The sequence below is a fragment of the Cavia porcellus genome, unplaced genomic scaffold (assembly GCF_034190915.1).
Source record: "Cavia porcellus strain 051 isolate PalLab524CR breed Dunkin Hartley unplaced genomic scaffold, mCavPor4.1 scaffold_32, whole genome shotgun sequence".
Taxonomy (NCBI): domain Eukaryota; kingdom Metazoa; phylum Chordata; class Mammalia; order Rodentia; family Caviidae; genus Cavia; species Cavia porcellus.
Genome location: NW_026947515.1, coordinates 20,021,160 through 20,041,831, shown reverse-complemented (window position 1 = coordinate 20,041,831; position 20,672 = coordinate 20,021,160). Strand labels below are relative to the sequence as shown.

Sequence of the window (20,672 nt, the reverse complement as noted above, 5' to 3'; positions counted from 1 at the left end):
GGATGGAACTTCCCTAGATCCTGTGTAAAGCCCTGCCCTGCTCTGCATTTAGCCACGAACTGAGTTTCAGCAGACCCCAGAGCTCCACCCACTTGGCCTGCCTGTCCTCAGACCGGAAAATCTGGGCTGGCCCACGCAGAGCTGCCCAAGGCAGGTGCTAGAGAACCCGACTGGGCCTGGCGGGTGCTGACGTGCCTAGTGACTCAGGCTCTACTTCCTGCCTTGCCTTACCTCCTGCCCTGTGCTGGGCCTTTGATGCGGCAGTTTGCCCTCTTTGGTTATGAATTGGCTCTCAGGGCTGCTGGAGTGAGTCCCAGCCTGCCCTGTTCACATACCCTCATTGCATGACTCCAGGCTCCCCCTCCCACCAAGGGCCTCATTGGGGTTCTACAGTTGTGTCCTGATGCTGCATCCTAGTTCGTGTGCTCCTTCCTCTTCCCCTCCCTGCTTCCTCCCCTCCAGTCTTCCTGCTTTCCCACATATGCAGCCGCCTTAGACCTCATCTGGTCCCCGAAGGGATTCATTGTACTGCTGTGTAACTGTCTGTATCCAGCCTGCTCTGATTGCTGGGTACCCTCGGTAGGGCAGAACTGCCCCTGTCTTTCCTGTGTTTTCCCCTTCTGAAATTTCCTAATAATAGGGGAAGTCATTTCCATACCTTCCCACCCTGTTGCAAGGGCCTAGCTGAAAATAATGAATGTGATCTAGCAGATAGTAGGGACCGAATATGTGTTTGTCCTATAGAGTAGGTACTTACTGTGGTGGCAGTAAGTTCTGGCCAGGTAGCTTATGCAGTAGGTACTCAGTGGGTGGCCACTGAACAAATGGCACAACAGGGTGTATGGGTCTCTGATGGACAATCTGATGCCCACCCCCTCTGCAGCCATGAGGATGGTACCGTGCGATTCTGGGATGCCTCAGGTGTGGCGCTGCGGCCACTCTACAAGCTGAGCACAGCTGGCCTCTTTCAGACAGACTGTGAGCATATGGACAGCCTGGGCCAGGCTGCTGAAGATGACTGGCCACCCTTCCGCAAGGTGGGCCCCCTTCCCTGACCTTAACGAGCTGTTTCTGGCTCTGTCTGGTGTTGCAACTTTGTCCTTGCCCCACAGGTGGGCTGCTTTGACCCCTACAGCGATGATCCCCGGCTTGGTGTGCAGAAGGTGGCTCTCTGCAAGTACACAGCTCAGATGGTGGTGGCTGGCACTGCAGGCCAGGTAGGGCTGATGTCCCTGAGTTGGGGATGTCAGGGAGAGCTTTGTGGAAAGATAGGTCTGAAATGAAGGATCTGGTAGAGAGGCAGTGGGACAAGCCCAAGCAGAAGCCCAGAGGTGGAAGTGGGGCTCCAGGTAGAGCTGCCTGAGGGAGCATAAGTGGGCCTATCACAGGGGCTGAGTCAGGCTCTGGTGGAGGGTTGGGGCAAAGCTGGGAACAGTGTCAGATAAGCTCTGGAGAGCAATTACCGCCATGCCTCTGGCAGTTTTACACAGTATACAGAGGTGCCCAATGTGTGCTTATTGCTAAGTGGGAGACAGAGACTAAAGGGAGAGGGCATGGCATTTCATTCTAAGAGGATGGAACTAGTAGGGACTTGGACTCTGCTGTGTCCTTGCACAGAGTAGAGAACATGCTGTGTGGGCTTATTGGTAGGTGGCAGGAGGATCAGGTAATGGGAGTCTTTCCTGTGAAGGATGAGAGTGCGGAGGCAGGGACCGACAGGTTTAGCCCTCTTACTGTTCCCTAGTGGTCACTGAGGGCCTTGGTATATAATAGTTATTCAAAAAGTGCTTATTTGGTGGATGAACAGAAGACAGTTCTGGCCACCAAGCACGCTGACTGGTCAGCACGTGTATTCGAGGTCTCCGTGGCTGACTGGAGCCCAGGAGTGGCCCCTCCTCCATGCTAACACTGCTCCCCTGCCGGTGGTCTCAGGTGCTGGTGCTGGAGCTCAGTGACATGCCAGTGGAGCAGGCAGTCAGCGTGGCCAGTGTAGACCTCCTCCAGGACCGTGAGGGCTTCACGTGGAAGGGCCATGAGCGGCTGAGTCCACGTACGGGGCCACTCCTGTGGCCTGCTGGCTTCCAGCCCCGTGTGCTGGTGCAATGCCTGCCCCCAGCTGCTGTCACCGCTGTCACACTTCATGCAGAGTGGAGCCTTGTGGCCTTTGGCACTAGTCATGGCTTTGGCCTTTTTGACTATCGGCGCAAGAGCCCAGTGCTGGCCAGGTATGTGGGATAGGGGTAAAGATGATGGGGTGAGCAGCTGGAGTCCCAGTGAAATGGGGTCTGGGCCTCAGTCCTTTCTGAGATGTGGCAGAGGCAGGCTGATTTAAAAGCCCCTGTAGCCTCTGTGGTTTGAGGAACATCCTGAGTACCATCTGCTGCTGAGACCGAAGGGCAGCCTTGGAGAGCTTTGGCCCTGTGACTTGGCCTCATAATGCTCAGCTTTTGGGATCAGTAGGTGCAGGGTGGTGGTTCCATAGGTCAACTGGCGTCTGCCTGCCCTTAGGTGCACCCTTCACCCAAACGATTCCCTGGCTATGGAGGGGCCTCTGTCTCGAGTGAAGTCCCTCAAGAAGTCACTGCGCCAGTCTTTCCGGCGTATCCGCAAGAGCCGAGTCTCAGGCAAGAAGCGAGCTGCTAATGCCAACAGCAAGGTGAGCTGCTCAGGCTGTCTGGGAGCTGAGCTCTGCCCCTAGTCCCCGAGGTTGGCATGCTTTGCCCTGCTCCTCCTGGACCCCAGAACGAGCTGGCAAGCTGGGAGTGTGGTGGATGGATAAGGGCAAATGTCAGATGCAAGGTAGCAGGGCTCAGGGAAGACATGTTCAGGAGCCCTGCTCCTTCCAGTTGCAGGAGGCCAACGCCCAACTGGCAGAGCAAGCCTGTCCCCATGATGTGGAGATGACACCTGTGCAGCGCCGCATCGAGCCTCGCTCTGCTGACGACTCCCTCTCAGGTGTTGTTCGATGCCTGTACTTCGCTGACACGTTCCTTCGAGATGGTGAGGCTGGGCAGGGAGAGGGACTGGATGGCTCAGTTGGACATCTAGATATGGGGGAGGTGGTGGCAGCATACTTCCAGGAGGTTCCAAAGTGTTACCAAGTGTCTGCTGTATGCTAGTAACAGGGATGTCCTGGCTACCCATAAGCCACCCCCTGGGGTACAAATGATGGGGCTGCTGAGTGTGCCTGCAGGACTGGAAGATCTGAGCAGGAAGAAGGGAGCCTGATGGTGGGTGGGCCTTGCAGGTAGGGGAGGAATTGCTGGGCCGTGTGCTTGGAGTAAGAGGGGCAAGGAAAGAGAGGCTCAGGCAGGCCTGGTGCTGGTGGTCATGCTGGGGGCCCAGCTTTGGCACTTGGTCCTGGGTGTACTGATTACCTAATTGATTACCTTGTATAGTGACACAAACATAGAAAGGTGTACAGTCGTTGTACAGATTTACTTTACCTTACCCCTTCATCCCTCACTGTGCTGTTGTATTCTGCTGGACTATTCTAGAAGAAAACCCAGGCATATTACCTTAGTGAGCATGTATCGGATGGGTGTCCCTGATACTGGAATGGAGGCTGATTCCTAATGTCTCGGCTCATGCTTGGTCTGTGGTAGTCTGTGGATACTCTTTTCTGACATGATTTGTCAAGGATCTTTGTCTGGTAGATTTTATTTTCTGGATTTGGCTGGTGCAGCCTGGGTTTTTTGTTTTTTTTCTTCTTCTAGCACTAGGGATTGAATTGTTGGGCCTTTGGACTGAATTACATCCCTCATTTGTTCATTCAAGACAGGGTCTTGCTTTGTAGTTCAGACTGGTCTTGAACTTATTGTGAACCCCAGGCTGGCCTTGAACCTGTGGCCCATCATAGTTTTAGGCCAGTCTGGGCTACATAGTGAGTTCAAGGCCAATTTGAACTACAAAGTGAGACCCTGTCTCAAAAACAAACAAACAAATTTATTTTGAGACAGTCTTACTGAGTTGGCCGTGTTGGGCCTAAACTTGAGATCTTCCTGTCTCAGTCTCCCAGAGTGCTTGGATTACAGGTGTGCACCACCATGCCTGGTTTTGTTTTGTTTTTTTCTTTGAAATAGAGTCTAAATTGCCAAGTTTGCCCTTGAACTTTTAATCCTCTTGCCTCAGCTTTGCTGTAGCTCATCAGCTTTCCAGAGTGTAGAGTGATAAATGTTCACTGCACAGCTCAGCTGATTCCACTGATGCTCTGTCCCACAAGGCCAGGTGGACAGTGTGCTGGGTGGGTCTTGGTTCACTTTATTCTAGGCTGGAGCTTCCCCCTGGCTACCTGTAGGGAGTAAGCTGCAGAGGGTGGGTGCAGCGCTAGTTGTTGGGCTGTTGAGGAAGGAGTCAGTATGGGGGCCTGGAGCCTGAGGGTACAGCAGGTTGGTGGGATGGGGGATGTCTGGGGCCCCTGACTTCCTGTACAGACATCCCTGAGGTGACTGGTGGCTCTGCAGAGGGCTGTTTTCCAGAACGCAACTGGAAGCAGGAGCTCAGCCGAGCCATGAAGTGGGTCAAGGTCACTGGGGAGATGTGGGACAAGGTGTCCACCATGAGTCCCAGGCACCATAGTTATGGAGGTGCAGGAGATATGGAAGAGGACCTACAGAATACAGGAGACTGCGGTGAGCACCCTCTCACTATGCCTGTGTCCTTGCAGCGGCCCACCATGGGCCCACAATGTGGGCCGGCACCAACTCGGGCTCTGTGTTTGCCTATGCACTGGAGGTGCCAGCATCCATGGCAGGCAGTGAGAAGCGGCCCGAGCGGGCAGTGGAGGCTGTGCTGGGCAAGGAGGTACAGTTGATGCATCGGGCACCAGTAGTGGCCATCGCTGTGTTGGACGGACGCGGCCGCCCACTGCCTGAGCCCTATGAGGCCTCTCGGGACTTGGCACAAGCGCCAGACATGCAGGGTGGGCATGCCGTGCTCATCGCATCTGAGGAACAGTTCAAGGTGAGCTGGTGTGGGTTCCTGCTGTTGGTCCCCTTAAAGCCCTTTCTCTGCCTGTGCCCTTCTGATGAGCTTTCCAAGTCCTTCCTACCCTATCACAATGTCCCCAGCCAGCAGAGATCTCCCCAGGAGATTCCTGATGCCTGTTGAATTCCCAAGTGCCTGGTGGGAATTCTCTGTCCCTCCCTCAGGCTCTGGCCTTTGCAAGACCTTGAGTCTAGTCCCTAGAGTCTTAGGTTTGGTGGGAATGCCAGAGACAGCCTCAGGGCCTGCCTGTTTTAGTGTTCACCTGTGGTCAGGGTGAAGACTGGCTTGACAGTGTGGTCCAGGGCATAGCCCTGCAGAGAAAGCTGGGCTCTGGGGTGGGGCTCAGGTTCTGCTCATTACCCATCTTCCACCAGGTGTTCACACTGCCCAAGGTGAGCGCCAAGACCAAGTTCAAGCTGACAGCCCATGAGGGCTGTCGTGTGCGCAAGGTAGCCCTGGCCACGTTTGCTAGTGTGGCCTGTGAGGACTATGCTGAGACCTGCCTGGCCTGCCTCACTAACCTGGGAGACGTGCATGTCTTCTCCGTGCCTGGCCTGCGGCCCCAGGTGCACTATTCCTGTATCCGAAAGGAGGACATCAGTGGCATCGCCTCGTGTGTGTTCACACGCCACGGCCAGGGTGAGGCGGGTGGAGTGGTTGGGAGGGAGAGGGACATGAATGGGACTAGAATGGTCATTCCAGGGGTGGCACAATCCCTGTGAGCACATGTTGGCAGGGACCTACTGAGCACTTGCACTGCCGTCGCTTCTCTTGACTGCACTTCTCCTGTCTTCCCAGGCTTTTACCTGATTTCTCCATCAGAGTTTGAACGCTTCTCTCTGAGTGCCCGAAACATCACAGAGCCACTCTGCTCTCTGGACATCCGCTGGCCCCGTGATGCCACCCAGACCAGGTTTGTGGAGCGCCCACCTCTGGCCAAGGCCTGTAATCCGGGTCAGGTCTCATCCCCCCCAGGCTCTGCCCTCCCTGGACTGGCTGGGCTGTAGGAGGGAGAGGAGGTAACACCTGGCATGTCCCCCTGCACCCACAGGGTCCGAGAGTCACCCAAGCTGAGCCAGGCTAACGGGACCCCAAGCATCATCCTGGCCCCACAGAGCCATGATGGAAGCCCTGATCCTGCCCACAGCAAGAGCGCTGGTGAGGGGGCTTACAGAATGGGGTTATGGGGGAGGAATGAGGACACTGCTGGGTGGGGCGGGCTTCTGCAGGGGCAGCAGCTGAGCCAGGGCTGGATGCCGCACAGAGCACTGGCAGGTATGTGCCTGTTAGGTTCTGTATCCCCAGGTGTTGAGGGGTCCCAGCAAGAGCTGGTCACTTCCTCCCTATAGATACCCCAGAGCTGCCTGAGGCCACACTCTCACCCATGTCCATTGACTCAGCTACCAGCGCTGACACTACTCTGGACACGACAGGGGATGTCACAGTGGAGGATGTGAAGGATTTCCTGGGGTGAGGCCAGCTTTCCTGTCTGTAAAGCTCCCCTCCCAGGACCAGCAGGGCATCCCCCAATACAGACTTTCTGTTCACCGCCCCAGCTCTGAGGAGTCAGAGAAGAATCTGAAGAACCTTGCAGAAGATGAGCCTCATGCGTGTACCATCCTGATCAAATGAGGTACCACAGGATGGGGCCCTACGTCTACCTTGTCAGCCTGCTGGGCTTCACAGGGCACACCCTCCAGTGACCACTCTCAGAGGCCTAGCTGTCTCCCATGGGGTGTCTCAACGGTCTTAGGTGCCCATGCTGCATGATTTTCAGTTAGATGGCAGCAGAGAGGCCCTGCCTGTTAAGCTCTTGGCTGTCTTGCGAATTTTGGAGTGCAGAGGCTGGGGTTAGTTTGGCTAGGCCTTTTCACAGACCACTCAGGTGTAAAGGCTGGTCCTATGGATTGAGCCTGGCACTTCAAGCCTAGCCATAGGCTCACCTGGCTCTGTCCCGGTCTCAATGTGGGCCCTACTTAGCTTGAGCCTGGAGAGCTGCCTGGCCCACTTGCTACCTGGTGCTGGGTGCTATGTGGCAGTAGTTGTGTACGTAACAGAGTCCCACCACGCTTGTCATGGAAGGACCCTGTCTGCCCTAGATAGGTGGCATGGGGACACGTGTGTGACCAGGTCTGACTGTGGGGACACCTTAGATAGGCCATCTGCCCTTTTGAGTCTCCTTTGCTCTGATACCCTTGTCTTCCTCCACCAGGAAGGTCAGCATGATCCCAGCCATCTCTTGCCTTGCTCGGAGCTGGTGTCCTGGATCCCTGGCTTCTGCCTGGTTCCTTAACATAGACCCGTATCTGCTAACCTGTGAACTCCAGTGGACCTGCCATCCTGTCCCCACCCAGCTGGGCCACGGAGAGTCGTGGGCCTCTCCCTGGAGCCTCTTGACCAGGCTTGCTCAACCTTCCCAGGGCAAGTGGCTGCCCTAGGGCTGCTGCCTAGGGAGGGCAGATAGGGCTGAACGTCAGGCACCTCGCATCCCACACACACCCGTTTCTCTCCCTTTGCAAAGAGTATTTTTCTAATGCCTGTGCTGGGCTGGACAGTCGTTTCTAAAACTATTTTGGTACTTGCCACTGAGCCAGCCCTCAGCCTATGTGTGTATGATGGGGAGCCCTGCTGGGCATCTCAGCTGTGATATATGTGTGTTGGGGGGTCAGGATGGGCTTTCCTGTAGATCATACCTTGAATTTTTTTCTGGCCTTTTTTTAAAGTTAGTGTTGTTTTAATATTAAGAATACTGATTTTTAATATTGAAAATAAAAGCATTTAATATCTCTTAAAGGGCAATCACATCTGCTTTGTCCCGAGGAGGGGGTTTCATATGTGTGCTTCCTGTGGGGGAGGCTGGTTTTCCAGACCCCCATTAGTGCTGCTAGGGCTAGGGCTGTGGCAAGTGGCCAGGGCAGGGGCTATCACCTGGGTACACTCTCAGTGGTCAGGAGGCCCCTGGCCCAGGCCACATGCATGGTCTAGGCCGGAGCCTGGCGGAAGTTGCTCCAGGCATGGAAGCAGCGAGTGAAAGCATGTTGCTCATTACCCTTGCGGACCAGGCGCAGGCGTCGTGGTCGCTCATGCTCTTTGGAGCGCATGTGCTGGATATACACCTGGAAGGAGGCGGCAGTGGGCCTTGTGGTCTCAGAGACCCCACGCCTGGTGGGCCAGCCTCAGACACCTCACCTCACCCCACCGTTCCCCTCTCCTGCTCACCTGGCAGGCCTTCAGACTCAGTTTGATCTCCACCTGGCTCGTCTGGGTCCCAACCCACATGTAGACCTGGGAGGATAGGGTAGGTCATTGCCCGGTGATTTGGGAATACTCCCCTTCTGGTCCCACATCTCCTATTTACAAATGGACGGGCTGCTCCTTGGATAGGCAGGGTCAGTGCATGTGTATGGGTCTCACCTCTTGGCCATTGTCCAACAACATGATATCATCATCTGCCAAGTCATCTTGGCAAAAGTCAGAGCATTTCTCAGTGACTGCAAAGTACCCCTTCTCATTGGAGCACCTGGAGTACAAGGGCCAAAGTGAGGCCAAGTGCTAGGACTGAGAAGGAAGTGGGGGAGGGAAGGCCAGGAGCCTCACCGGAAGAGTCTTGTGTACTTCATGTACTCAGCATCATCGTCATAGGGCTTCTTGGCCCCAATGCCCACCCAGAAGAAGTTCTCAGGCTCCTCACCTTCATTGATGACCTATGGGAAGAGGGTCATCAGTCCAACCCAAGGCCTTCGCCTGCTCCGCCTACCCAACCCACCTGAGTCACCTGTTTGCTGTAGGAAACATCAAACATGGTGTTGAGGATATCTTCTGCCAGCTTGGCTTCATCTGGATCTGATGCCCGGCCCACCCAGGCATACACAATGCCCTGGTTGTCCTCACTCTCGAAAGGGACCTGTGGAATATGTGGGGGGAACAGGTCAGCTCCAGCCCCACACCTGCCACCCTGACCTGGTGTCCTGGCTCACAGGTACCGAACCTTGAGGATGAAGCAGAACTCGGAGTTGAGAAGGCTGCAGTCAGTGTTGATCTGGATGCACCTGGGAAGCAGTGGGGTATCAGCAAGAAGTCAGGCCCTGCTCCCAAACCCCACCAGCCACCGTGCTCCTTCCTGCCAGGCACCGGGTACAAAGGGCGCTGCCGTTCGTGCGGATCTGATAGAGGCTTGGCTGGAGGGTACCCTGGTCCACCTTCCTCTTGCCTCGGTGGATGATGAACTTCCTCTTGAAATGGGACAGGAATTTGGGGTTTTCCTGCTGCTGTGTCATCCGCACCACCTGGAAGAGTACACGTGTCAGGGGAGGCTCCAGGAACCCTCAGCCCCTCACTCTGCCATCTCTCCCCCTCCGTAGGCCCAAGTTCTTGGGGCACCATGCCTCCAGCTTGCCAGGGAAGAGGCTCTCAAACTTCTTCTGCAGACTGAAGGTGAACGTGAGCCAGCCCATGTTGGAGGCCTCCCGGCCCTGCCAGAAGTACACAATGCACTGGAAGTCCTCCTCGGGCTGCTTCTCTTCCACCTCAGCTGGTGCCTCCTCGCCCTCTTTGCCCTCTGCTGCAGTCTTTCCTTCCTCCTTGTCCTCCTTCTTTTCCTCCTCGTACTCTATGGGAACCCAGTACCTGCACAGATGCGGAGGTAAGCAGGGGCCAGAGCCCCAAGGGAGGAGCAGGAAAGGGGCCCGTGCTGCTGCACCTGCAAAGGAAGACGTAGCAGTCCTGCGTGTAGAAGTGGCCAAACTCCTCCTCCGGTAGCCGTGCAAACTTCTTGCCCTCCAGCACGAAGCCCTCCATGCCATCCAGGTCCTCGTTCCACTCCTCCATCAGCTGCTCTGCCTGCGGGTGAAGCCCCGCCCTGCAGGTCAGAGGACCGCAAAGGCCCGGCCTCCAGCCCACCCCCAGCCTCAGCCTCCCTAACCTCAGCCAGGGCCGTGGTGGGCTGTCGGGGTAGGAAGAGTGCAGTGAGGTCTGCCTTCATCTGGTCTTTTTTCTCGGCGTCACGCTTCACCTTCCCGGACAGGCCCTGGCCCTGCAACACGGCCTCGGCGTTGCGCGTGTAGTCCACCGTCAACACGTCATCCCAGTTCTTGAACTTGGCTTTGAACACCTGCATGGCGGAGAGGGCAAGGAGAGGCCATGAACCGGAGTTTGGTGGGTCTGAGGAGACTTGGTTTGAGGCCATCAGGAGGGCCCATGCGGTGGGGCCCAAGGAGAGCTTCAGAGGGGCTGGGGAAACAGCCTAGGAGAGAAATGGACTAGGTTGTGAAGAGGTGGTTCTACGGGCAGTGTTTGGGCCCAGCTCTGCAGGACAGTAATACAACCCGCAGTCAGGGCAAGACATGGTCTTCAGGGCTGTGGGGAGCAGCGTCCCGGGGTGGGAGCACACCTGGGCCTCAGTACCCTCAAGACTGCGGCTGACGGTGGCATGGCGCGGCCGGTGCAGCATCCCGCACAGCTCCTGGCCCAGTTTGAGGGCAGCAGCGCGCACCAGGCGCGGGGACTTGCGGCCCAGCCAGATGAACACATCTGACCAACAGTCCAGGATGTACACACAGCGCGTATCCAGCAGGCTCTGCAGCTGCAGAAGCAGAGGCCAGAGTCAACACTCAGCAGGCATCTGGACAAGCTCGGCCCCCACACCCTCCTGCTCGTCTTACCAGCCGCATCCTTGGCATCAGCTCCACCTTGGGCCGTTTCTTATGTTCCACAGAGAGCTTGTAGTTGATCTGTGGCAGCTCTAAGTAGCCCAGGCCCAGGCCCACCTGGCAGGAGAAAAGAACAGACATGGCAGCCTCCTGAGTTCCCTTGCTGTCTAGCTCAAATCCTCTGCCTCTCCCTTGCTTGACCTGTTTCCCCTTCTACCACAGTCAAAGAATATTCTTGGCCCTTTTTATATTGAGACAGAATATCTCCCTAAACTACCCATTTCTCAGCCCAAAGTAGCCTTGAACTTGTGATGCTCCTGCCTTGGCCCACCTAGTAACTGGGATTTCAGAGGTGTGCCACCTGGCCTAGACTGTTTGTTTGTTACCTGTGGTGCTAGAGATTGAAACCAGAGCCTCATGCCTGCTGAGCAAGAGCTCAACCGCTGTGCTGTTAGTGGAAGAGCCTTGAACAGGTGCTCTGTCATGTTCCCTTTCCAGGTCCCTCATCATTTCTAATTCCTAAATTGTCCCATTTCTCCTCAGGAAACCCGTTTCCCAACAACCACAAAATTAAAGCTAGGTCCCAGCCACAGCACCTCGGCACCTTCCCCGAGCTCCCACCTTCCAGAAACAAGCACTCTCACTGTGCTCAGGGCTGACGTTCCGGCTGCTCCTCATCCAAATGTGGCACCTTCTCCCAAGTAAAGTTTACCTGGCCCTCCTGGCAACACCTGGCCAGACCCGTACCCCACCGGCCAGTGTACCTTGTACAGCTTAGGCTGAGGTGGCCAGAAGTTGTCAGGCACGTGCTTCTTGATCTCAGAGGGTTCCCCACCTAGTGCCTCCCAGAATTCTGGGGCCTCCTGGCCCTGCACCAGCAGTGTGATCTCTGCCTTCCCCTTTCGTTCATTCTTGTTAATTTTCTCTGCAAAAAGCCTGAGGATGAAACACAAAATCCTTGATGACCATGTCCCTTTTTGGGACCATGGTCACCTTTCCTTTGCACAAAGCATCCCACAGTCCCCTTGTACCTGGCTTTGGTGGTGCCACTCAGTGTGGCTTGAGCCCCCCGCCACACATAGATATCCAGGCCTCGGTCCAGCAGGAACACAAACCTGGAGCAGAGGGGCAGGAGAGAGTGATGGGGCATCGTACAATGATGTTCCCATGCCCCTGATTAAAAACAACAACAAAAAACACTGTACGGGCTTTAGCCCCTCTTCCTGGGTGACCCTCCTGCTAGCTCCGTGGGACGAGGGTTAAAACCACCGCTCCGCTTTAGGAGGCCTGAATATGTTCTCTACAAGTGGGAAGGAGGTTGACAATCAAGACCCCCACCTCACACAGGGGCTCACCTTGGGTCCAGGGAAGTCCCCTTGAGGGGCACAGACTCCAACTTAATGTTCTTTTTCCCATACACACGGTACATCCTGGGAACAGGACAAGAGCAGCTCATTATGGGCACCAAGGGGCCAATTTACCCCCAAATCTTCACCTCCAACCCTTCCCAGCCAAGTCCAGATCAGTACTCATCTCCACTTGTCCTCACCTGGTGATGTAGTGTGTGTCCTCGACAGTGTAGAACCCACTGGCTGTTCCACCCTCAATATAGGAGATGTCGTTGTCAAACACCTGCGCGTGTGAGGTAGGGTTCCTCGTCACTGAGCTGCCCCCACCCATATACCTCAGGAGGCTCGGGAGGCTCGGCAGAGGCATATACAAATTTATGATGTTACTACAAATCTATGCTTTAAAAAATAAGGTGTCCATACTGAGCTGTGTGCAGGGAGGTACAGAGGTGGGCTGGGTTATGGAAGCAGGCAGACCTGGCTGAACCTGAGTAAAATCATGAAGTGTGTCTGCAGTAACCAGCTGGTGAGGTGGCGTGGGGGAGGGCGGGCACAGGGACCTGCTGACCTGCTCTGCAGTTTACTCCAGCCTGGCCGCCGTGGCACCCAGTTGTCACAGCTACTGGCTCCAGCCTCCGTCTCTCTTTGCCACATGTTTCCCCAGCTCCTTCTGTCAGCCACAGCCTCCAACCTCAGGCCCTGCTAAGCTAGCCTTCAGCCACCTCTGGTCTCTCTGGTCTCCCGAGCTTGCTGCTTTCGGGGTGGCTACACACCCCTCACACTCTACCCAGGAAGCCTCTGGCACCCCGTACTCCTGCCTGCCCCTTACCTGCAGGAACTCCTCACTCTCATCGCCCATTTCCTCCCGCACTGTGCGGCACTCAGCACCCAGGTAGTTCCGCAGGTTGACAGCATGAATGGCAGAGCAGGCTTTCTTGTCAAGCGTGGCCTCCCCGCCAATCCAGTAGTAGATCTCCCAGGTTAGGGAGCCGCTATCGTCCAGAAAGGTCTGGGAACACAGGTACCACCATAAGAAACTTCCTCTGGCCACTCTAGTGTCGCAGCCCCAGGATGGATGCACTGTCCTCACTCCCTAGACCATCTCCACCTGGCCTGCCCACCTCCCACCCCATCTCACTGACCCACTGCGAGGAGGTGAACCATCTAAGGTGACGCCCTGCGAGCCAGGCCCCACCTTGAGCACAATGTAGCAGTCGGCCTCATAGAACTTGCCGTGGAAGGCTTCCTCCACCAGCACAGGCACGAAGTTCTCAATCTGCCAGATGGTCAAGCCTGGCAGCTGGCCCACATCTTCTGTAAAGAATTCCGAGTAGTCAAGGCGTGGCTTCTCCAGGCCCTGGTCCCAGCGCCGCACCTTACCCCCGGAGGCCCGGGTGTCCACGATCTCCTGGGGACACAATCACAGTGCATGGCTTGATTATGAAGCCACGCAAACTGGCCTACACTTGCTCTCCACTGCGGGGCTTTTGCACAGCCATCCTCTGCTCAGGGTCCCTGTCCCTCTTGACTTAGGTCAGACAGTTGGCCTTGAGCAGGGTCCAGTTGGCCTGTCCCATACCAGCCCTGGTCTGGCTCACCTCCTGCTTTTTGTTCTTCTCCTGGGCTACATCTGACATGCCCTTCAACACCTGCTTGGCCTGGTCATCCTGGGCTGAGTCCTTGCGTCTTCGAAGCCGCATCTTGCGAGCCAAGGGGTCCTTGGGCCCACTCCCTGCTTGGGAGCGTGGGGGACAAGCCTTTGAACCCTGGCTGGACTGTGCTTTTGGGCATCCAGCCAGCTTCAGGCCAACTGCATCCTCCATGGCCAAAAAGCCATACCCCACCTGGTTTACAGATAAGAAAGTTGATGCCCAGACAGTCCCACTCTCAGGCCAGATCTATCACTCACCAGCTGCTGCCGCTGCAGCCACTGTGGCAGGGGAGGCGCCTGCCAGCCGCAGCTGGTTCTGCAGCGAGAAGTCGATGTTGTACCACTCGGCAGCATGGTCAGCAGGTTTCGGGGGCATGACCAGGCTGGGATTCTCCCGCACATCCAGAACCTGTCCCAGACAATCAGAACACAATCAGAGCACACATAGGGACACACACACATTACCCCACAGGCCAGGTGTGCATCCTGACCACCTCAGGTTGGCTGGGGTGCGTCAAAGACATGGTTCGCCGTCTCCCCACTGGTATCCAGCACTGCCCCCAGGAGGCCTCTGCAGAGTCCCCTCACTCCAGGGCACACCCCACTGCTCGGTCTTTCCTGAGCCCTCCCTACCCTCAACGGCCCGAGCCCACTCGACCTCGATCTCTGTCAGGAAGTGGATGGCCTCCGGGAGGGTCACCAGCCGGTTCTTGTTCAGGACAAGTTTCCTCAGCTTTGGGCATCTATAACAAGAGGGCCACAGCAGGACAAGGGGTTACAGGGGGGCAAACTTCCGAACCTGAGGAACGGGAGAGTGGCAGATAGGGCCAGGGGAACAGGGCGAGCAGTGTGCTCTGTAACAGGACACTACGGGGCCCTGTATCCCACAGCCGTGCATGGGAGCAGTGCTACGGCCATTGTTTACATAGCACTGGGATTGTTCCGGCCTTAAAACAGTGTCTTTCAAAGGCTATTCTGGAGAGCCTACGTCAGGAATGGCTGCATGGAACCACAGGGTCCTCACAAAGGCCAGTTAACCCATCTCCAAAGATGCAGACTGGGTTCTGGCTCTAGTTCTGAGTTCTCTGCCCAACTCGCCCAGCACCTGCAAAGACTTTCAGGAATCAGCTCCAGGTTGTTGTTGGCAGCCATAAACTCTTCCAGGCTGGTCAGCTTGCCGATGCCAGAGGGCAGCCCATCAAAGTCCAGCTTGTTAGAGTTCAGGTACAGCTTCTTCAGCTTGGTGAGCTTGCAAATGGCTGACTGAAGAGAGCCGGGCAGTACAGTGGTCAGGTCCAAGCCCCACAGCACCCCCCACCCCTCCAGGTCCCACACGCACAGGCAGTGAGGTGAGCTGGTTGCGGGAGAGGTTCAGTGTCTCCACATGAACCCACTGGTCGATGCACAGGGACAGCTCCATGATCTGGTTGCTGCTAAGGTTGAGGCGACGAAGGCTGGGGAGAGTGTACAGGCACTCGGGCACCCGTGTCAGGTCATTGCATGACAGGTCCACATCTAGCATGACAGGCACAGCACATTAGCTAGGGCCTGCCCAGCAGATGCTGGGGCAACCAGCTTTACCATGAACCCCAGTTCTGCCACCGTCAGGCTGTGGCAATGTCTATGAGCTACAGTTTCCCCATCCAAGGAGAAATTTCCCAGTGCCAAGTGGGTCTGCTCACAATACAGTGTCACACTAATGGTCATCATGATGACAACTGAAATAATCTTAACTACCGAAAAAGGCTGGGAAAGCAGTTTAGCCTCTTTTTTCATGAGCAAGTGAGGGAGGATCCAGATCCTAGAAGGGCCCCCTAGGATGGTCCTACCTGCAAGGTTGTTCAGGCCCTCCAGGCTGGTGGGGAGATTGCTTTGGGTGCGCTGTGTGTTCCGCAGATGTAGGGTCTGCAAGGCTGTCATGGCTGGAAGCTGCCTGCCAGGGGGACAGGAGTCATGAGGGCTAGAGACAGGGTGGCCTGGGCAGGGGCTGGAGGGGCAGGTCAAGGCCAGCTGCAGGTTAGACATGCAAAAGGACAGAGGAGAGTGTGCACCCTCGGGAAGGATAGGCTGGGGTGGACAGGAAGGGGAGCAGGCCGACGGGGCCCACCGGAGCTGTGCATGCAGCAGTGGGTTCCCGCTGAGCACCAGCGTCTGCAGGTGCACAAGGCGGCGCATCTGCGGTGGTAAACTCTCCAGGCGGTTCTCACTGAGGTCCAAGTACAGCAGGTCGGTGAGGTTGATGAACAGCTGGTTGGGGATGCTGTCAATGCTGCAGGTGGCAGGGAAGAAGACCACCTGAGTCAGCTTCATACAGCACCCGCCCTGGGCTCAGCCCCTGGCACACCTTGAGGCCAGTACCTGTTATGGCTAAGGTTCAGCACCAGCATGTTCTTGGCATTCTCCAACTCCCGTGGGCACTCTGTCAGCTGATTGTAGCTCAAGTCCTGGGTGTGAAGGGCATAGCCCAGGTCAGGGGTGTCCCCACCCTGCCAGGCCTCTGCGATCTTGGGGATTATGCAGGACACTGCTGCAAGGAAGTGGGCATGGGGGTTTACGGGCCAGTGGGAGATAGGGGACTGAATGACTGGGCTAGCAAAGGGACCAGGTAGACAGGTGGGTCGCCACTAACCAGGACAGAGAGGTCATCCAGCTTGAAGATGTCATCAGGGACTCCGGAATTCTTCAGGCTATTGGCTCGAGCTACAATGGCCTAGAGATGAATCATAAGAATCCACAATTTCTCACTTCCCCACATAGAAAGAAGAGAGGTCAAGGTAGGATGTTTCCTCAGGAAATCTACTGGAGGCCAGGCCTGAGTGCCCTCCCACATCTGGTCTTTGCTCACACAGTTCCACCATTTGGTAGAATTTTCTTTTTCTTTCTTTTTTTTTGCAGGGGGCAGGAATCAAACTTGGGACCTCACACTTGCCAGGCAAGTGCTCACCACTGAGCTAAATTCTCAGCCCCTGGTGGGATTTTAATATCCTCCTGTCAAATTTCTTTTTAATTTTTTTTATTTTTAGTGTTTTTGTTTGCTTGTTTGTTTTTGTTTTACAGACAGGGTCTTGGCATGTAATTCAGGCTAACCTTGGACTTACTATTTAGCCCAAGCTAATCTCAGACTCGCAGCAGTGCTCCTGCATCGGCCTTCTGAGTGCTGGGCTCATAGGCCGTGCCACTATGCCTCGCTCCTCCTGGTGAACTTTATTCAAATCTCACAGCCCAACTCAAATGTGCCCCAGAGTTTAGAACAGGGCCCTCACGGAATCTTTTCTGGTCAAACAATTCCTATTCTTAATTCCAGAAGGCAAATTAGGGTGTTGTTCTGAATTAGTTTTTCTTTAAGACAAGGAAAATACTGCACCAAAGAGAAGTCAGAGTGTAGACTTCAAGGAATTCTGCTTAAAGGACAGACGCACAGAGTTCAGGAGCAGCGGAGGACAGGGCCAGGGAATGGTACTGTAGTTACAAGTGACAAAAGAGGTAACAGGAACTGCCCCGGTCTGCCTCCCACTTTCCCTTCCTTTCTTCCTTCCTTCCTTGGCACTGGGGACTGAGCCTAGGGCTTTCTCACTGAGCTACCTCTCCAGCCCTTTTTAATTTTTTTTTTTTTTTGAGAGTATCTCACTAAGTTGCCCAAGATAGGGTCACACTTGTGATTTTTCAGCTTTAGCCCCAAATAACACCACACCCCACACCCCTGTGATACTGAAGATTGAACCTGGGGCCTTCACACTGAGTTACATTTCCAGCCTTGAGCGCTAGGATTGCAGGTATGTCCTACCATGCTTAGCCAGCCCCTGAAAATCCTGCAGCCCTACTGTCTGTACAGTGCAGGTTACAGGACGCCCCTCACCCAGAGAATGGCAGGGACCTGTCTAAGGCTGTGTAGCTAGGAATCGGCAGACTCCAGTTTCCAACTTAGGGAGCCCAAATCCTGAGGCTGTGCCCTAAGCATTTAGGGCTCTGGCTTGGGACCAGAAAATCCTACCTCAGGCCTGTAGAGGTGGCCAGCAGCCTCATGTTCAGGAATGTCAGACTATCTTTCTCTGGCTCACCAAACCCAGTCCCAACTATAGTACTTTTCGGCCAATGTGCCTTTAGGCAAGTAACCCGTGTCAGTGGCCAAGTGGCGATGAGGTGGGGCTGCACTGTATCGTTCACATGTCTATCCAGAATGATGGTGGGAGACGTGAGGGTGATCTGGCTGTCCCATCTGTTACCCCACTGATCACCAGTGTTGATCTGGCTGATCTGACTGGCTACTAGATGTCCCCTTCCTCCCTCACTGCTCCACGTGCATCCTTCCTGAAGCCATGCTTGGTTAAAGAGCATAGGCACCTTCAGGAAAGAGAGGAGGACTGTCCCTCAGTCAAAGGTATACAAGTAGATGTACTCCGCTGCCAGCACTTTCAAACAAGTTCTCAAAAAGGGGGTGGGACTGGGATTGTTTTACCTTTCCCCCGCGGAATTCTCTGATCCATATGAATTTTTTTCTTTTTTTTATCGGTACCGGGGATCGAACTCACGATCACGTGCTTGCAAGTCAGGTGCTTATGCCGCTGAGCTAAATCCCCAGCCCCCACATGAATTTCTTTACACAGGACATAACTGTATACTCTTGAACTAACAGGGGCACATCTGGGATACCTGGCACCTTAACCGGACATGAAGGTGGACAGAAACACGGGGCGAACCTGGGGTTCCAGCTCTGACCTCAGGTCCCTAAGCCAGAGGCCTACTGGCCAGCACTCACCCGAAGCGAAGGCAGGCTGGACAGCTCTCCGTGAAGTGTGGTCAGGTTGTTGTGGCTCACAGACAAGTGCTCCTGGGTCAGGACAGGGGAGCAGAGGTGCAGAGCAGCGGGTAGGTGGGGTGTCCACAGTCCCCATCTGCCCTCAAACTGTGCACTATCCAGGAGGGTCCACCAGCCCAAACCACTTCTGCAGCCTCCCCCCCTCGCACACCCAGCTCCTTTTTGCACACTTCCCAGTTTTACTTTGCACACTTTACAGTTTTACTCACAGCTGTGTTCTTCCTCCAAGTACTTTATCTTCCCTGCAGGCCCTGCCCACCTAGCCCCATCCAGAGGGACCCTCCTGAATGCCCAAGGCTGCTTACCAGCTTCTGCAGGGCAGCCAGCTCTTCCGGCAGGTAGCAGAGGCCTGTACGGTTCAGTTTTAGCCATCGCAGGCTGGTCATGGCTTTGACATTCTCAGGGAAGTAGCCACCCTGGTGGGGGCATGTCACAATGAGGCTCATTTTAATAAAGGACACCCCTAACCCCCTCTGGTCCCTCCCCTCTACCTGTGAGAATCTTTGGGGGAAGAAATAGAGCCAACTCACCAACTCTGAGGCCCTGGACAAGACACTTGTCACTCTGTGTCTCAAATGGGGCTAATAGGGGCTGGGGATTTAGCTCAGCGGCATAAGCGCCTGCCTTGCAAGCAGGCAGTCGTGAGTTCGATCCCTGGTACCAATAAAAACGAAAAAGACCAAAAAAAAAAAAAAAAATGGGGCTAATAAAAGCCTCCATGTGACAAAATGTTGATCCAAGGTTTATCTCTGCGACTGGCCTGAGCCCCAGGAAGGCCAGGGTGAAGCTGGCTTATTTCACAGGACATCCCAGCACCTACTTTGCGTTCAACTTTGCTATGTTCCTGATTGGGCCACTTGGGGTCCCAGCAATTGCCAAGGCTCTTACTGTCCGGCCATGGAAAGCACCATTAGCATATCAGCCGTTTCTGACAAGGCCTAAACTGCAACTGAGTTAAGGGCCTAGCGCCCCACCCTGTACAGGTACCACCTCATTCATTCATTCATTCATTCATTCATTCTTCATATTTCAAAGCCTCCACATCACCCCAGGCTGTGTGGCACTGAGTCCAGTCTAGGGCAGCATGTGCCTTCTGTGCCTTTGGTTCTGTCCCTTACCCCTGCAGCCACATTCCTAGCTGGTGACTCAGACTTTCCAGGTCCAGAAAAGATGCAGGGAGACCCCAAATAAGGATAGTGGGGAGGGGTCAGAGAGAAGGCAGTGTGGCTGCCTATGCATGGAATCAAAGGCGCACACAAACGCAACTAAAAGCAGATGAGCTCACTTTCTTCCCAGCCCCAGGCTGATACCTAAACAGACTGGTCACCTGTCAGCCCCCTGGGCCCTTCCAGGCCCTCCAGGTCAGCTCCCCTTCCCTTCCCCACTGTCCCTCGGTACTGACGCTGACCCCACCTCATGCTTCACTCTCTAGAACCACCTCTTTTCCCCACCAACTGGCTCAGGCAGGGGCTGGGCTCCTTGTTTCCAGATCTCTCAGCCCATGAGCTGCTCGGAAAACTGTCACTCCGGACCTTGCACACCTGCCTAACACTCTCCATACCAACAGATCTCATCACGTTCCAGGCATTCAGACGGTCTACTTTCAAGCCTTTCACCGGATGAGAAAACCCAAGTTCTAAGAGGGGAAGTGACTTGCCCAAGACCACACGGGGTGGGGGTGGGGTGGGGGTGAGTGTAGGGGTGGAGGCGGGGTAGGGGGTGGCGACAGCGCAGGGAAGAATTGGCTCCAGATCCGCCCCGGGTAGCCTGGGCCGCGGGGCCGGCCTGAGTTAGGGCTGGCTCGGGCGTGTGACCTCAGAGCAGCGGGAGCACAGGGGCGTCGATGCCCCGCCCCGGGAGAACAGGGACGCAGGGTCGTACTCCAGCCGGCCCCCCGCGAGGCGCGGAACTCAGGCCTGGGTGGGTTCCGGGCGGGGAGGCAGGCGGCGAGCCGCACCCGGACGGCCCGCAGTCCCGGCAGCGGCGGCGGGACAGGAAGCAGCGCGCGGCGTGGCCTCTCGCAGCGGGAGGCCCCGCTCACCCCTGCCGCCCGGCCCCGCTCACCTTGAAGTCGTTGCCGCTGAGGTCCACGCCACGCACGAACGGCAGCACCCCGGTAGCCTCCATGGCGGCGCCGCTCTAGCTGCCGGGCCGGCGGAGGGGCGGCCCGGGAGCGGGGGCTGGGCGTTGCCGGCCCCGCCCCTTAACCCGCCAGCGCCCGG

At 55.8% G+C, this 20,672-nt stretch overlaps 2 protein-coding genes across 6 annotated transcripts in view; one reads left to right on the top strand and one right to left on the bottom strand.

The window, feature by feature from the left end:
* Positions 1-7,779, top strand: part of Llgl1 (LLGL scribble cell polarity complex component 1) — a 17,190-nt gene extending 9,411 nt beyond the window's left edge. For 2 of the 4 annotated variants that reach the window (XM_063241797.1, XM_063241796.1), the window contains exons 12-23: positions 884-1,037; positions 1,113-1,217; positions 1,933-2,225; positions 2,509-2,656; positions 2,847-3,000; positions 4,667-4,962; positions 5,361-5,625; positions 5,785-5,899; positions 6,038-6,144; positions 6,336-6,456; positions 6,543-6,619; positions 7,199-7,779. In XM_063241797.1, coding sequence (XP_063097867.1) covers positions 884-1,037; positions 1,113-1,217; positions 1,933-2,225; positions 2,509-2,656; positions 2,847-3,000; positions 4,667-4,962; positions 5,361-5,625; positions 5,785-5,899; positions 6,038-6,144; positions 6,336-6,456; positions 6,543-6,618 — 1,834 coding nt within the window. In that variant the 3' untranslated portion in view covers position 6,619; positions 7,199-7,779. The remainder of the gene's footprint in view (positions 1-883; positions 1,038-1,112; positions 1,218-1,932; positions 2,226-2,508; positions 2,657-2,846; positions 3,001-4,666; positions 4,963-5,360; positions 5,626-5,784; positions 5,900-6,037; positions 6,145-6,335; positions 6,457-6,542; positions 6,620-7,198) is intronic. The other 2 variants (XM_063241798.1, XR_010045038.1) reach the window with 2 other exon arrangements.
* Positions 7,740-20,672, bottom strand: Flii (FLII actin remodeling protein). Of its 2 annotated transcripts, none has more exons than XM_063241794.1 (30): positions 20,515-20,672; positions 18,756-18,866; positions 18,391-18,462; positions 16,264-16,344; positions 15,993-16,078; positions 15,742-15,903; positions 15,464-15,567; positions 14,974-15,149; positions 14,740-14,897; positions 14,293-14,377; positions 13,893-14,043; positions 13,582-13,718; positions 13,179-13,391; positions 12,813-12,992; positions 12,184-12,266; positions 11,990-12,064; positions 11,666-11,749; positions 11,399-11,570; positions 10,647-10,751; positions 10,376-10,567; positions 9,908-10,096; positions 9,686-9,825; positions 9,372-9,612; positions 9,118-9,272; positions 8,975-9,035; positions 8,762-8,890; positions 8,584-8,690; positions 8,401-8,506; positions 8,206-8,271; positions 7,740-8,102 (listed from the first exon to the last, which is right to left on the bottom strand). In XM_063241794.1, exons 1-30 carry the CDS (start codon positions 20,575-20,577, stop codon positions 7,968-7,970), a joined length of 3,819 nt encoding a protein of 1,272 aa, XP_063097864.1. In that variant the 5' UTR covers positions 20,578-20,672; the 3' UTR covers positions 7,740-7,967. The 2 variants fall into 2 exon arrangements, with proteins under 2 accessions (XP_063097864.1, XP_063097865.1); XM_063241795.1 differs by having other exon boundaries at positions 13,582-13,715.

Coding starts and splice junctions, on each gene's coding strand:
- Flii (XM_063241794.1), bottom strand. CDS start 20,577: ATGGAGGCTACCGGGGTGCTGCCGTTCGTGCGTGGCGTGGACCTCAGC. Junction 8,507..8,583: donor AAGTACACAAGACTCTTCCG/GTGAGGCTCCTG, acceptor CTTGTACTCCAG/GTGCTCCAATGAGAAGGGGT. Junction 8,272..8,400: donor TGTTGGACAATGGCCAAGAG/GTGAGACCCATA, acceptor CTATCCTCCCAG/GTCTACATGTGGGTTGGGAC.